The following is a 17,127-nucleotide window of genomic DNA, read 5'->3' on the forward strand; positions in this document are numbered from 1 at the left end:
GGAGTGAATGTGGCTGTGCCTATGCCACGGCTCCAGAGCCATTTGGAAGGGCAGGGAGAGGGGGTTCCAAGTGTCTGGAGGAGGAAGAGGGGGCGGAGGCAGCTGAGGGGTGGGAAGTGTGCGAGTAGGGGACAGGGGCATGGAGAAGCCCAGGGACAAGAGGGAACCAGCACAGAGGCAGAGGGATTTAGGATACGAGAAAGGCTGCCCCAAAGGAAGGGGAGTCCAACAAGGCTGACAAAAGGAGGCCCTGGATTTGAAGGGCCTGTCAGCCTGGAATAAAATTGGAGAGCCTGGTTCATAGCTGCCTTGGTCCCTGGGGTGGGTGTGCAGGTCTTCTTGGTTTGGTGGGGCCAAACACCTCTTACCGTGCCACTCAGTGAGCACCCAAGCTACTTACAAGGGGCGTAGAACATGACCAAGGTGTGTTTCTTCTTCTTCAGGGTCTCCCGGAAGTTGTCCCCCACCAGGTGCAACACGCTTGTCTGCTGCTCTTCCCACGTGGGCTCTGGCGGCGGGGGGGCCTCAGGGCTGCAAGAAGCCAGGGGAGAGGGGAGGCAGCCATGAGGAGAGATTTTTAGATGGGCAAGGAAGTCCACCCTCAATGTCCCAACCACTCGGGGGAACATGCATGAAGAAACCACTACAATCCTTCTAAAATTTCATTTTAAAACCGTAGTTCAAACGCAAACAAATCTGTGCCACCAGCAAAGATCTTCCCTGATTCCCTCTGAGGAGCCCATTAAGGAGCCATTTTGTAAAATACGGAAGACTTGACCCCATTTTAGGGCAGGGCAGCCCCCCAGTTGTGGGCCATGAACTCCTTGACAAGGGCATAGCGCCACCTCCACTTGGGCTCCCAGGCCCCTCCTTCCTGCCCCCTCTAGGACCCTACATTATCGTTCATTATTTTCTGCTTCTCAGCCTTTGTTCTGGTGGAGAGCATGGGCCAAGGAGTGGGGCGGGCCTGGGTCCAAGTCCAGCTGTGCAACCTTACCAGCTGTGCAACCTTAGGTAAGTTACTAAACCCCTCTGAGTCTCCATTTTCTTTTCTGTTAAATGAGGACAATAGGATCTTTATGAAGAGCACAGAATATATGTAAAGCATCTACTCAGTCAAGGAACTGATATTTACTGAGAGCCTAGATGCTCTAATAAATGCCAGGTGTTGGATAAATATTATTGCTTCTCAGTCTCTTGCTGTCCACTGGGTCCTTCCACTCTGCCCCATGCAAGGATGGATCTGGAGGGCCTTGCAATAGCCTTTGCTCCCCTGCTCCCCTCTCTATAACCCAACTCCCCTTTTTAATTCCTCATTTAATTCCCTAGACAAGTCTATGGGGAAATTACTGTCTCCATCTTACACAGATGGAGATGGGAAGCTGGGGCTTAGAGGCGTCAAAGAAATGGCTCAAGGTCACGATCTGAGCCCAGGTCTCTCAGACTCCAAAGCCCATGCCCTTGACCTAAAATGCTTAAGAAAGTACTTAAATCTGAAAGCACTTAGCCTGAGTGCTTTTCAGGCTCTCAGTAGCAGCAGCGGCACACAGAAAGGGCAGAGGCCCCTCATGCTTGCCGTTTGTGTCCAGGACTCTGGAGCACTGATTAGTGATGATCGACACTCTGGATTCCCTCGGCTCTCTAACCATAAGTCCAAGCATCACAGGGACCTGGCCAGATCCCCCGCCCCACCCAGTCCTTTCCAGTGAACCAGCTCTGGCACCAGAGCAAGGCTGGAAAAGTGGGTGTGAACAAGCCACTTGCTTCAGACACTAGAAGGCCTTGACGGGTGAGCACCTTGTCTGTTTCAGAGGCAAACCATCATTTTCCTCTGGTCCCTAAGACAAAGGCCTGGCTACTTTCCGAATCCTCCCAGTGGACGAGCAGGACAAAGTGGGAGAAGCTGAGGCCAGGATCTCACCAGTCCATTCACCTCTTGCCAGAGGCCTCCCCTGAATCTAGTGGCAACTTTGTTCCCATTCCACAAGCTGGTGTTTCTCAGAACACCATGGCTGAGGTTCCCATTCACACCTCCTGAATCAGAGTCTCAGAGTCTGTGCTTTAAATAAACACCTCATATCTGACCAATGTCCTAACAAAGTAGCTCAGACCGTATCGGTTCAACTGTGTCCCCCCTCTAATTCCTATGTTGAGGTCCTAACCCCCATTATCTCAGAATGTGACTATCTCTAGAGATAAATTATCCCTTTAAAGGGATAATTCAGTTAAGATGAGGTCATTAGGGTGTGCTGTCATCCAACATGACTGGTGTCCTTATAAGAAGAGCAGCTTAGGTCACAGATACATATAAAGGGGCGGCCATGGGAAGTCACAGGCAGATGGCCAAGGGGAGGGGCCTCAGAAGAAACTAACCCCGCCAACATCTTGATCTCTGATTTCTAGCCTCCAAAATTGTAAGAAAATAGGCTGCATACAGTGGCTCATGCCTGTAATCCTGGCACTTTGGGAGGCTGAGGTGGGTGGATCACTTGAGCTTAGGAGACCAGCCTGGGCAACATGGTGAAACCCGTCTCTACTAAAAATACAAAAAATTAGCCAGTGTGATGGCATGCGCCTGTAATCCCAGCTACCTGGGAGGCTAAGGCAGGAGAATCGCTTGAACCTGGGAGGTGGAGGCTGCAGTGAGCTGAGATTGTGCCTCCAGCTTGGGTGACTGAGTGAGACTGTCTCAAAACAAAACAAAACAAAATTGTAAGAAAATAAACTTCTGTTATATTGTTATATTATATTGTTGAGCCATCTGGTCTGTTACTTTGTTATGGCAACACTAGCAAACTAATACACAGGCTGAGGGGGCTCTTCAAAATCTTTATCCTCAGCTGCAAACCACCGCAGCCTGCCCCGTGGACGCTACCGGAGGCCCGGCCAACCACTAGCAAACCTGGACGAAATGAGTCTAGCTCTGGCTATGAAGAGCTGTGTCTCCTTCATTTATTCAAAGGGACTGGAATAAAATGCAGACAATGAGACTTGGGCCTAAGGAGGCTGAGATAGAGAAAAAGCAACACACGGTTTAGTGTGTCGATGAAGCTGCGTCCAGAAGGACTGCCAGCAGTGACCTGCTGATCAGGACATGTGATCAGCACACAAAGGGTGGCTTTAGGGTTGAGGAAGTCAGATCTGTCTTGACTCCTGTGGGCCTGAGCCCAGGATATTGACCATAAAGTTTACTTCACCTCCTCAAGGTGGTCTCCAGGGGCCGCCAGCCGGCAGTTAGGATGTGCTATTGAGATTATAACACTTACTTTTGCATCCACTCGAGAAACTTCTTCTTTGTCCTGAGCACGGGCACTGCATATTTCTCTCCATTCTTAAAATACTTCAATGTAGGAAACTCTGAGATGTGGAATCTTTCTGCCAGGGCCTTGTTGACAGTGGCATCGACAGCTGCAAGGACACCAGAGCTCTGGGATGGGGGAAAGGCCAACCATGCATTACAGCCTCAGATGCGGTGCTGGTGGAACACAGGAGCCCAGATGCTGCCCCCACAGCCCATCCTGGACCTGCCGGAATTTAACTGGGGTGGCTAGCCCGATGGGCTCCTATATCCCAGGGAACAATTGAACACTGGCATGGCCATTTCTCATTTAGGAGCTGAGATGAGGCTTTTGAATCTGCCCCACCAGCCACGTTGAGTAGATTGGCACCTGTTCCCATTAGCCAGGGTCCCAGAGAAGAGAGGGAGCAGGTAGAGGTCACCCGGACAGGCATGGGAACATGGCCCAATAGTCCTTCTGCCCTCCTCTAGGATCCCATCTGTCTAAGGCATTCTACTTGGGCACACAGAGGTACTGCTGGCCTCCAGGGACCAGGGGAGCTGCAGCAGGGCTTGTAGGGCAAAGTCATAATGATTCCACCTGTCAATGATTCTTTCAAAGAGAACGGTGAGGGGAAGGAAAGGAAGCTTACATCTGCTTCTCCATGGAGGGCTTCTGCTGCCTTCTCAAACTCTGGCTTCATTTTCTTACAGTGGCCACACCCTGTGGGGAGAGATCAAGAGAAACCATTCTTATGGCACAGGGGCCCTCGGGATGCTCCCCTGCGCCGCCTCTGGAAGGCAGCTCAGCCCCATTCCCAGACACTGGGGGGACCTGGGAGAAAAGCAGCAGCAGCACCAGCTCAAAGAAAAGAAATATTTTGCTTAATCCACCAGAAATGGGTTGGGGTATTGGGAAGGTACTCCAGACACAAAAATAAAACAACTACATAAAGAGGCCTCTGAGGCCTGAGGCCCTGAGCTGGGCATAAAAATTCACAGAAGCATGAGTATGGGACATAATTACATCCCAATTGTCCCCACATGACATGATAGGATTTTCTTGGGATAGAAACTGCTCCGTCCTTTTCTTACAGCCACATGAACACAGTAAGATGTCACAAATCATAAAATTTCATGCATTAAAAAGTAATTAAGCACTTCGTGTAGATGACAGACCTCGACATTTGTACATCGTTTTCATTTTAATAGAAAGAGTACTTTCTGGCCTCCGATGCTGGAGGGACTGGGAGGTGAGGGGTCTGCAGACTGGCTTAGGCTGGAGGCTGCTCAGAAGGTGAGCCCGGCTGTGCGGGGATCATGCATTAACCAGGATCAGTGGATGACAGGTCGTGACTCAACCTTCTCAGGGGTGTGCCACTGTGTGGGAGCTGAGAACACTAATTCTACCACTGATTGTTAGGAAAAGGAAAGACAAGAAGAAAGGAAGACAGAAAGTCAAACAGTATAATCAGAGGAGACCTCCCACTGAGCTATGGAATCGGCTTTCCTGCCTCCAGCTGAGCACACGGCAGGGATGAAAGCTCCTGTCTCCTCCTCCAAGGCCATTTCTGCAGAACTCAGCTCCAGGTGAGACATGAACCTGTCTCATGCTTAATCTCTCCACTCCACTCCTGCCTGTACCTGGCTTCCTCAGCTCATCCTCACCCTGTCCCTCTCAGGGACAAGGGACCCTGGAGTGCTACTCCCCACTTAACTGATAACAGAAAACCAAACCGATCCTCGAGCTCCCAGGCAGTGTTGTCAAGCTCCTCCTCTGGACAGAGCACTGGAGACATGACTTGGTCAAGGGCACTGACCCTCATGGAATGCAGCCAAGGGAGTGACTACAGTTCTGAGCCACACCAACATGTCTGTTCTTCCCAGGTGGATCCAAGAAGAGAGACACTGCTAACCCTCAACTGGGAGGCTCCACAGCAAGAAGAGGAGGAACTGCTGGGTATACAGGCATCTCTGCTGCCATTATCTAGGAAGCTCCCTACTCCTGTTGGGCTATGATGCAGAAGAAAGGGTAGAAAAGGCATTAGCCCTTAGAATCTTCCAGCATAATGACAGACAGGACCATGGTCTTTGGTCCAGAGGGGAATATAGTGGCACACATGATGTCTTCAAGGGATGAACCAGAGGAAGAGCACTCCTCAGCTGCCCTGGCAGCCCTGGGGGAGCTGGCAGCTGCTTTTAGCCCTGTTACATATTGTACCCACACTACACACTCATCACGCTGGGCTCTAGGTACCAGACAGTGACTCTCTGTTTTTTTTGTTTGTTTGTTTGTTTGTTTTTTGAGATGGAGACTCGCTCTGTCGCCCAGGCTGGAGTACAGTGGCGCGATCTCAGCTCACTGCAACCTCTGCCTCCTGGGTTCAAGCAATTTTCCCGCCTCAGCCTCCCGAGTAGCTGGGACTACAGGCGCCCGCCATAACGCCCGGCTAGTTTTTTGTATTTTTAGTAGAGACGGGGTTTCACTGTGTTAGCCAGGATGGTCTCGATCTCCTGACCTCATGATCCACCTGCCTCGGCCTCCCAAAGTGCTGGGATTACAGGTGTGAGCCACTGTGCCTGGCCCCAGATGGTGACTCTAAAGGTGGGACTTGAGGTTTGTTTTACCTTCTACCTCCCCATGAAGCAAAAGGATTATCATTTAATAGATATATGATAAATATTTACTGGTCAGCAATGCAGAGACCTAATTAAATAATTAGTAGACAACTCCTGGGGTGACCAGGGGCTTGAGAAGACCTCCTGGAGGTGGCAGATGAAAGGACACATGGGGGCAAGTTAGAGACAGAGGACAGAGGTCCCAGTCAGGAGGGCAGGGCCAGCCTCAGAGAAACAAGGATGTCCCCATGCCCAATTCAGCAGTGCAGAACTCCGCTGCCAGGGCTGAGCAAGGCACACAGCCCCAAAAGTGCTCCTAAGGGCTCCTCTGGGACTGCTGAGCTCAGCCACCTAGAGGCTGCCCCTGGGCTGGGCAGGGCAGCTTGGCTGTTCCTGGCCTGGTTCTCCACAGCAGATGTTCTTAATGTCCCCTGCAGTCAGACATTATGGAGATCATGATCAAAGTGGTAAACCCTTCTTCCAGAAAACTGCACACAGGGTTAGACAACGTTGGGAGTTTATGGTCTGACTAGACCCCACTTGGGATCCCCCCTATCATGAGCTGTAGAGGCATCAAGATCATCATTATTTTGAATGACAAGAATATCACTTTCCAGAAATGAACATTAGCATCATCACAAGCCATGTGTCGCCTAAATAATCCAGTTACAAAAGGGTTCTTTTGTTAAGTTGGCTGTTTTCCCCCCAGAAACAAGTTTACACACCGATTACATGCAGATTCCCAGAGGCAACCACAAAAGCCCATTTAATAGGATGCACCTGAAACAAAAGCATGCAGTGCTATTTGTATTTCCCTGAGCCTGCTCCCAATGGGACACATGCAGCCCGTGATCCAGTGGGGCACAGTAGGCAGGCCCCTCCCTCTAGGCAGTGGCCCCCACCTCAGCAGTGAGAGGAAGAAGAACTTCAAGAGGGACCAGGGAGAGCTGGGGCAGGAGTCTGAGCCTCCCCGGCAGTCACATTCTTGAGACTGTCACAAAAGCCTCTCTTCTCCTTCCCCACACTGATACAGATACTCCACATGTATGTATAATTCCAGCAGGATCCTCAGAACTGGGGTTAGGAGCCAGGACAAAGGAGGCCACCAGACTCCAAGCCAATCACTTTCCAATGGGAGGGGAAGCGGAAGAACACGGACTACTGACTTAATATGAGGTATATTAAGATTAAAAATTATTTTTTTGCTTCTCACTAAAATAGAGTGGAGTAAACCATCCTTTGGGGCCATGGTCAGGATGAAAAAATTCTACAGTTCTTAAAGGGATCTCCCTGCCCCTGGGGCACCCCCAGGCTGCTGCTCCCTGCACCTGTCCAAGGTGAGCCCCCCACTCTCCTGCTCTCAGGCTGACCTTCTCCGACTGGGGCAGAGCGAGGGGCTCACCCTGCACGAACGAACTGCAGGAGAAGGAAGCTCAGAGACTCGCCTGCGGCTGTGAGTGAGTTCAACCTGCTCTGGAGAGACGTGAGTGGTCCCTGCAAAGTCCTCAAAGGTCCACTGCCCTGAGACAGACTGACTCGGCCCAGCAGCACATAGTGGAGGACACACAGGGAGGCCTCAGGAAATACGGGCGTGAGGCCCTGGGTGGCCTCCGTGGGAGTTGGGAGAGGTAGGGAAGAGAGGCTCCCTTGACCACTCTCCCCATACCCTCCATGATATGGATGGTGCTGTCAGGCCAGCTGCTGGCAGGGCCCACGGTCAAGGTGGACAGTGGGACTGCAGCAGGAGTCGGGGGAGGGAAGACAAAGAAAAGCCAGCCGTTGCCATTCACTGTGAATCACTGTTTCTTTCGAAAGTGACCCAGCTGATGTGGCAGGACTCCTGAAGATGAGAATTCACTCTGTGCTGGTAGGGAGGTTTACTTCATCCCTTTATCAGGCTCCAGGCCTTTGACGCCACTGCCCTGCTAGGGTGGCAAGTGGGTTTCATTCCACCTGCCAGCTTCCATCAGCAGTGGGCCTGAGACAGAGGCTGAGTCTGAGAACTGGCTCACTGGGAAGAGGAGCCGTGACCACCTTGCAACGTCTGCCACAGACATGCGAAGCCAGCTGAGGTCGATACCAGGAAACCAGTTTCTGCAGCTCACACACGTGGCTGTCTCCTGGACTTCGGCCTCAGCTCCCAGAATTCCCTACCTCTATAAGGAAAGCACTCGCAATCTGTGCTGGGCTTCCACACTGTATTGCAGCAGCCCCACCAGACATGTGACCCAGCTCAGTAGGTCCGTTTTACAGTGCCAGAAATTGTGGCACTGGAAGATGAAGTAACAAATCCCCCAGGGCCATCACCACCTGCCCCCTCTTCCTCCCAGCCCCTGTCCTGATGGATAGGACCTCTCCACAGGCAGCATCCACCCTGGACAACCCCTCACAATCCTGCCTTGGTTCTGGCCCCTGCTTTGAGTCTTCCCAGTTCACTGTAGCCCCATCAAATGATCTGTTTCTCTTCTAATTACAAAATACTTCTTATTCAGGTATTTCTATGGCATTTAATTTTGTGTTGCTTTGTGACTGTGATACTGCTGTCTTCTGTTATTTAAGGGCAGCTGGGGTATATTTTCAAAACATCAATCATATCAAATCCCTTTGCTTAGAACTTCCCAGTGGCTTCCTATCACAGGTAGATTCAAATCCAAACTTACTATGGCTACAGACCCCACACAGTCTAAGTCCTGCCTACCTTCAACCTCAACTCAGGTCACTCCTACTGCAGCCTCTGGCTCTCCTTCTCTTCTGCAACCACACCAAGCTCATTTCTACCCCAGGGCCCTGCAACATGTTCTTTCCCATGTGCGGCTCACCCTTTACATCAGCCACTCAGGCTTCCACTCAAATTTCACCTTCTAGGAGACCCTCCCTGACCACCCATCCCAAAGGCGCCTCACGCTATCACGCTTTCTCCCAATAACCTGTTTTGTTTTCTTAATTGTACTCAAAGCAGCTGGAGTAATCTGCTCACTTGTTCCCTGCCCATCCCCTCAACTGGAATGGAGGCTCCGTATGTGCAGGCAGGGGCTCAGCTGTCTTGTCTAGTTGGCCACTGTATTCCTGATACTGCCCACGCTGCTCCACACACTTCCTGAATGAATTAGCCTCATGACTTGTTAGGTTGCTAGGTTTACACCTGTGCACACAAGGTTTGGCAGGACTAAATTCTTTATGGGCAAGGGTCATGGCTTGCACTCAAATAGTCGTTAATATGACTAAACACCTCGAATGAGCAGAACTGGCAACCAAGCCATTTACTGTGCACGCCCCCTCCCCTCCCCTTACCACTACCATCTTTGTGCCTCCTCTGCACCTCACTAGGAGAAAAATGTTTCCCAAAATCTCTAATATCTAAGGATGCTGTTCTAAAGTTTCCCATACATACCCTAGAATTCTCTTGATATCGTTATGGTTTTCAATTCTAGCATCAATTCCCTCTGACCCTGAATAAGACACTAAGGCTAAGCAATAAACTTCTGCAAACAGAGTTTAAGATGAGGAACCTGGCCAGGCCCACAGGAGGAGAAAGGTCTGGCTGAGCAAACACCTCCCTCCCTGACACCCTCCTGTCTTGGGGAGCTGTGGGTGATGGATAGAGCTGGCCGTGACCTGAGCACCAGCCCCCTGGGCCTGGCCTTCATGATGTCTCTGGCTGTGGGACAGCTGGAGGAGGAGGGTTACACGTGGGGAGCGGGACTCTGGCCCACTGCATTCTGTGTCCTGACTGTGATTTGAGGGGCCATTAAGTTTTATTGCTAAACTTCCTTGTTGGGCTTTTATCATCTGTGTAAGTGCACTTACTCTGATTTCCATGATCTGGCATAGAGGTCTGCACATCAACTCCTTGATCATGCTCTTTTCTGGCTGTGGGAATGTTGGCCTCCTGTCGACCCCAAGCCCTCGGATTCCTCTGGATTTCATTAAATTCAATTATTCTTATGATTTTATTACAGACCAGCTATAGGGCTTTCCTGGATGCTGGAACCAGAATTTCCCAGGGGACTAGATTAATCTGTAAAGCTCCCTGGTAGCCAGGGTACTGGGGTAGTACTTGGGCCTCTAGAAGAGCCTGCTTCCTGCCTTGCTTGGAATCTGGCTTGGGGCATGCCAGGGAGGGAGGGTTTCCTACAAATGCAGCAGAAATACGGACACGGAGGGGCCTACAGAGACCTCAGAGCTCTTTTAAGGCTTCCAAATGCATAAGCACCAAAGTGGACTCCTTGACGGTTACAGGCATCTTGGGGAAGACTCACACACTCACAGACGCCTCTATTCATCACATGGCCCTTCCTTTTATGCAAAGAGTTTGTTTTTTCCTTTATGTTAGTGCAAAATGTGGATAAACAAGCTTTTAAAATTTTACTTCCAGGTTTCTATCCTAAGGAAATAATCTGACATGTAGACAAATATTTATGCATTAAAATGTTCTTTGCAGCATGATTTATAATGGGAAATATGGTCAACAACTCAAACTTTCAATATTATGATGCTAGTTAACTAATTTACAGTGTCATTATATTATACAGTGGAATATTATGTGGCCACAAAAAGCATGTTAAAAAAACATTTTTAGTAACATATGAAAATGCCTACAAGATAATGTTAAGGGGAAAATGTAAAGGAAAAAGATGCATATGAAAGACTTAAATAAGGCCGGGCGCGGTGGCTCAAGCCTGTAATCCCAGCACTTTGGGAGGCCGAGGTGGGTGGATCACGAGGTCAGGAGATCGAGACTATCCTGGCTAACATGGTGAAACCCCGTCTCTACTAAAAATACAAAAAACTAGCCGGGCATGGTGGTGGGCGCCTGTAGTCTCAGCTACTTGGGAGGCTGAGGCGGGAGAATGGCGTGAACCCGGGAGGCGGAGCTTGCAGTGAGCCGAGATCACGCCACTGCACTCCAGCCTGGGAGACACAGCGAGACTCCGTCTCAAAAAAAAAAAAAAAAAAAAAAAAGAAAGACTTAAATAAATAAAATTAGGGCCAGATGCAGTGGCTCATGCTTATAATCCTAGAACTTTGGGAGGTCAAGGCAGGAAGATTGCTTGAGGCCAGGAGTTTGAGACCAGCTTGGGCAACATAGTGAAATTCCACTGCTATAAAAATTTAAAACATTAGCCAGGCATGGTAGTGTGTGCCTGTAGTCCTAGCTACTTAGGAGGCTGAGGCAGGAGGATCACTTGAACCCAGGAGTCTGAAATTGCAGTGAGCTATGATCGATCATGCCACTGCATTCCAGCCTGGGTGACCAGAGTGAGACCCTGTCTAAAAAAAAAAAGAAAGAAAAAGAAAGAAAATCAGATCCCTTCCTCCCACCTGGCACAACAAACAAATGAAAAATAGAGATGAATTAAAGAAAGAAATGGAAAAATACAAACATTGTAACAAAATATAGGGCACTATTTTTATATCCTAAGGGAGAATTTCCTAAACAACCCACAAACCCCAGAGGTCAGGATGGGAGAAGGCAGACTTGCAGAATGGCTCAGTGGTTAGGCTGTGGCATCTGGGACAGCCTGGGATTTCATCCTGGCTGCACTTTTTGGCTATGCGACCTTCGGAATGTTTCTTGACCTCTTGGTGTCTCTCCTTCCTTACTTATAAAATGAGAATAATTAATCATGACATCAAATTCACAGAATTTTTTAATGAAGACTAAATGAGTTAAAATATGGAAAGTACTAGAACAATGCCTGATCCATAGTAAGTGTGATCAGTGACCAATAAATATAATAGCCATTATTTAGCTAAAAAGGATGTAAAGCTTTGTACAATGAAAGGCACCATAAACAAAGTTAGAGCAAGAAATAGACTATCGGAACATGGAAAACAGAAAACAGATAAAGATTAATATCTATAATTGTAGAGTTCTAGGTCAAGAATAAAAAGACAAATAAATAAAAAGACCTAGCAGAAAAATGGGCAAAGCGTATGAATAGGTGGTCCATGGAAGAAACATGAAAAGCTGATTATCACATGAAAAGATATCCAGCTTCCCGAGAGGTCAGATAGCTGCAGACAAGTTGCTCTTTTGCCCAGCTTAGCAGAAATATAAAAGGCAGATAGTATCCATGGCTGCGAGGACAAAGGCTCTGTCACATGCTGGGGTTGGGAAAACCTTTCTGTAGGGCAATTTGGTAGCATCTATCAAAGCTCAAGCTTACTTACCCCAGGGCCAGGGAAATTCACTTTTAGGAATTAATCACAAATATTTATACATGTTCCCAATTATATATGCTTACCAATGCTCACTATGTTGTTTGAATAGTGAAAAACTGGAGATAAATACAATACCTATCAATAGTGGAATGGTTTAAAATTTCTGGCATATCCAAATTATAAAATACTATTCAATGGTTAAAAAGATTGAGGTAGATTTAGGTGCCAATATCTACATTTACGTGAAAATATCTTCGAGACCTACTGACAATTTAAAAAAAGCAAGTCACAGAAAAATGGATAGAAAGTAGTGCTATTTATGTTAAAAACAAAAACAAAAAAACCCAACCCCTGTTGTTTAGGTAGAAGCACTGCAGAAGGAGAAGGAAGGATCCATCCTCCACTGTGAGTGGTGACCAGCCCTGAGAAGGGGCACGGCATGGGAAGTGAGGGATTTTCACTGTCTACACTGTACTCTTATGTATCCCTTGAACCTTGCACTGCTGATAACAAGAATACTGTTAATATTATTCTTAAATTATTTGTGTAATTAGAAAATACAAGTGGCCAAGTGCAGTGGCTCACACCTGTAATCCCAACTGCTTTGGAGGCCGAGGCAGGAGAATCACTTGAGCCCAGGAGTTCAAGACCAGCCTGAGCAACACAAGGAGACTCCATCTCTACAAAAAGAAATCGAATAATTAGCCAGATGTGGTAGCCTGTGCCTGTAGTCCCAGCTACTCAGGAGGCTGAAGTGGAAGGATCACTTAAGCCCAAGAGTTTGAGGCCAGCCTGAGCAACATAGTGAGACTCCATCTCTAAAAAAATAAAAGAAAAAAAAAGAGAAATAAATGAATGAATGAATAAAGTAAAATGACAGCATGAAGGCACTTAGTGGCATGATAGTTACACAAATCTATACATGTGATTAAAAAACAAGGTCAATTTTATGGTATATTCATTTTAAAAATAAAAGTTAAAAACAAGGGGAAAAAATAAATGAACGACAATAGCAAGAATGATGCCAAAAAGTGTAAAAAAAAAAAAAAAAAAGTGGTTTCCTCTGGATAATGGGATTATAGGTAGTTTCTTTCCTTGATCATTTATATTTCACTGTACCTTCTAGATTTTCTACAGAGGTTATATATTGCTTTGAGAATAAGACAAAAATAAAGTTAAAAGCTTGAGGAAAAAAAAAAAAAAAGATGGCAGCAGAAAATCTTGAGTCTGATAGGGACCTGCTGCCAGAAACAGCCCGGCTCCTGGAAGGCAGTGCAGACACTTACTGGAGGCGAGTTATGGCAAAGAAAACATCCCATCTTAGACCTGCTGCCAAGGAAAATGGGTTGATGAGTCAGGGGGTGGGCAAGGGTAGAGCCACGTGGCCCCCCACAGGCCCTGCAGCAAAGGGGAGAGGAAGGGCGGGGGTGCTCAGGATCCCCAGCACCTGCATGGGTGTCTACGGGCCTAGCAGAGACGAGCTGCTCCTCAGGAACACCCCTCTCTGGGATGCCCGCTTTGCTCCCCTGAACATCCCCACATAAATGATGTCTACTCAGGTGGTCCCACAGCAGCCTGTCCTTCCCCTGCTAATGCAGGCCTGGAGTTACTAGAGAGGGAAAAAAACAGTGACAAGCGGCGATGAGTATGGCCACACACACTCTGACTTCTCTCATACAGAACGCTGCAGAAAAACAAAAGGTGCCACGGGTGGCAGCAGCCAGTGTCCTGCTGACACACCCTTTGCAGAGAGCATCTCTGTTGCCTGCAGGGTGAGAAAACTGGGCCTGGGGGTACATGTGAGGCCCCACCGTGAGGACCAGAGGGAGGTCAGGCATGAAGCCTCGCTACAAAGGGGAAGCCAAGTGCTAGCAAGAGAGGCTGCTCCTGGCTTTGGGCCCAGGCTCTGTCACTGGCAGTGCTACAAACGCCGCTCTCAGAGCCCTCTGCTCACACTCAGCCTGTCCTGCCCAGGAGGCCCAGCCCAGCTCCTGGGGGACAGTGTGGCCTGCGGCAGGATGGAGATCACCCATATGAAGGGCCTAGCACTGTGGCTGCCTCGGGCTCATGTATATAGTGACAACTTAGGCATCAGTTGGAGAGGCCACTGAAGTGTCTGTGGAGGGTTTCTAATGGGCTGTTGATGGGAGACAAAGGGAAGGAAGACAATGGGGAGACAGGGGAGGCTGAGGTGGGAAGTGAGTGGCGGGAGTGCTGGCAAGAGGGTAAAGGAGCAGGGCCCATGGCATCTCCAGGTCGGTCATCACTCATGGTGATGGGTAACACAGAACAGGGAGGGGTGCCGTGTGCCTTTCCTACCAAGAGCCCAGCAGGGCGGCCTCACAAGTATCCCATCAGTTCCAGGCAGAGAAGCAAGTGACTTGCCTCTGGAACCCACAGGTGACAGAGAGCACCGCCTTGGGGCAGCACAGATCAGGAGGAAGCTGAAGGCCCTTTCCCTTCCTGGCCTTTCTAAGCAGGATACGGGAAAGAAACTAACATTGACTGGGTACTTACTATGGACATAGAAGCAACAATGCAGACTAGCCTGGGCAACAAAGTGAGATCCCATCTCTACAAAAAATTTAAAAATTTGCCAGGTGTGGTGGTGCACACCTGTAGTCCCAACTACACAGGAGGCTGAGGCGGGAGGATCACCTGGGCCCAGGAGGTTGAGGCTGCAGTGTGCTGTGTTTGTGCCATTGCACTCCAGCCTGAGTGACAGGGTGAGACCCTATGTCAAAAAAGGAAAGAAAGAAAAGAAAACAAACAAACAAACAACACTGCAAAGAAAGACCATGGTCTTCTCTGGGAATCAGTATCAGGAAGCATTTTAATTTTCTTCTCCATACTTTCCTATATTATCCCTTGACAAAATGTACATGCATTACTTTTATAATTAGTATAGAGTCATAAAAAATAAATTCAGCTTTTTAGTTTGAACCCCACTATTTTGGTTTGTTGGGGTGCTTCAAAATGTCAATGCATGGCCTGATATTTCAACTGGTTAGCTTTTTCCCAAGGCTAACCCTGCCAAATGTGAAAGTATGCCTTTTTATATTGTTAACAAAGTTGCTAATTAAAAACAAGTACATACCCTCTAGACAGACTCAGGCCAGATTCACAGTCCCAATATATTCAGGGGATGCTTCCCCTCAGGGTAGCTCCATCCTGTCTGATTCTCCCCATCACACTCAGGAAAAGAGCCACTCATTTTGTCAAATGTCTTGATAAAAGAAAGACATGCTAATTCATCAAGCTCAGCAATCCTGTACCAAGAAACAAACTAAGCAGTGCATTCAGCCATCTGGAGTAGAAGCTGTGGTCTGCTATGTTAGATGGATCCCAATTTGTTTCTGTGAGTCTCTAAAATGGTCTGTCTCCAAATCACTACGTATTTGGCCTGGGACTGACACCTGGAACACTGTGATTTCTGGAATTCACCCTTTCTGCACTTAGGAAACCCCGGATGACACTGCTGGTCTCTGGCCTCTTGGCATTTGTCCTTTACTCCAGGTCCCTCAAACACTGCAAAAGTGGTTTCTTGATCACTGGGGGTTCTCAGAAGCACTCTGGCACGAGGTACAAAGCCAGGCAGCTACGAGCTCTCTGCTCTCAGTTCACCTGTCCTAAGCTCTGAACTCCCTAAAAAGCATGTATATTCCATCCCTTCATAGGCTAAAGACCATGCTCCTAATGAAAGAGTGTGTAGAAAGAGAATTATTCCAGAGCTATTACCATCTAATGGGAACATTAACGGGCGGCACATCAGGAAGCTAACCACGTGCTTTTGCCCTGATCCCTCTCACTCTGCCAGCCCAGCAGAAATAAACTCACACGTGCAGAACCATGAATGGCCAGGGGACTGGTGGCCTCTCCTGACTGTAACTGGAAGGACAGACACATGGCGGTGAAGACGCTGGAGGTTCCCAAGGAAGAACTGAAAACAGCCAGCCGGTATCTGCCGTCATGGCTGGGACGGGGTGCAAGCAGGGTGATTTCGGCTCTAGGTTCAACATAACTTCCTGAAAGACCTGCTTCCAGCAGCAGCTCTGAGGCTGGCCAGGGAGTGTATTTTATAGCTAGGAAGAGAACTGCAGTGCTGCCTGGCTGGCCTCATGGTGGGCACTTCTTCGGGTACCTTTACCCTCGGGGATGCCCTCACCAAGGCCCTAGCAGACCTGAGGCAGACACCCCTAAGGCCCCATCACTGCGCTTCATCAGGAGAGGCCCACAAGACTGGAGGGTTTTTGAAACTTAGTTTTGGGGGCTTGTTTTGGTCTCTTTTCTAGGAACTCAGAAGAAGAGCTATAGGAAACCTTTCCTTTGGATTCCTTTAAGAATTTAGCACTTGCAAGAAAGAAAGAGTTCAGAAAATCCATGGTAAGAGTACGTTTGTGAACAATTCCCAGGCTAGCCAAACCCACAGCTACTGTGGGGGAAGGGGAGGCGGCCAGGAGACCAGGGCTCAGGCTCTGACCCTGTTCTTCCTGGATCCTAAGGCTCTTGAGGCCTGAAGCAGCTCAGGACTCATGGAGCCGTGGGCGGTCTATGTCATTTCTCTGTGTGATGGTCTCATCTGTAAAATGGGGCTAATCGTACTCACTTTTGGCACTCTGGGTAAAATGAAAGATGACCCTTCAGGAAGACAATTTGTTACCGCCGTCAGGTGACACACAATTGTTGGCATGAGGATCCTATGTTTAAGAGGAGTAATAACATTTCCTCCTCACAGAATATGCCTGTATGGACTAACCGTCCTCAGGCACCGTGACCTCGCAATTTCAGCCCTGCTCCGTGAGGCACTGACCTCTTGCTTTTCCTCCACAATCTCTTACTCACAACACTCTGTGCCTGTGCCTGCCATCCCCTGGCTCTCACGTGGCCTTGTTTGCCTTCCCAGGGGCAGCCCTGTCCCTCTTGGAAACCACCGATGGTCAATTTTCCACACTCCATGGGAGTAGGGAGGACACTGGCCCAGAAAACTCCTGAGCCACAGGCCTTCCAGCCCTTATCGCAAGCACGTTTGATAGCATTTACAGCATTTTACTTCCTTGATTCACTGT

At 48.7% G+C, this 17,127-nt stretch overlaps 1 protein-coding gene across 2 annotated transcripts in view; it reads right to left on the reverse strand.

The window, feature by feature from the left end:
* LOC105470273 (protein disulfide isomerase family A member 5) overlaps positions 1-17,127 on the reverse strand; it is a 93,948-nt gene that overhangs the window by 11,334 nt on the left and 65,487 nt on the right. For both annotated transcript variants that reach the window (XM_011722084.2, XM_071092348.1), the window contains 3 exons: positions 3,931-4,001; positions 3,267-3,427; positions 401-531 (listed from right to left, as the gene is read on the reverse strand). In XM_011722084.2, the coding sequence (XP_011720386.1) occupies positions 401-531; positions 3,267-3,427; positions 3,931-4,001 (363 nt within the window). The remainder of the gene's footprint in view (positions 1-400; positions 532-3,266; positions 3,428-3,930; positions 4,002-17,127) is intronic.

Source organism: Macaca nemestrina, chromosome 2 (genome assembly GCF_043159975.1).
Source record: "Macaca nemestrina isolate mMacNem1 chromosome 2, mMacNem.hap1, whole genome shotgun sequence".
NCBI lineage: Eukaryota > Metazoa > Chordata > Mammalia > Primates > Cercopithecidae > Macaca > Macaca nemestrina.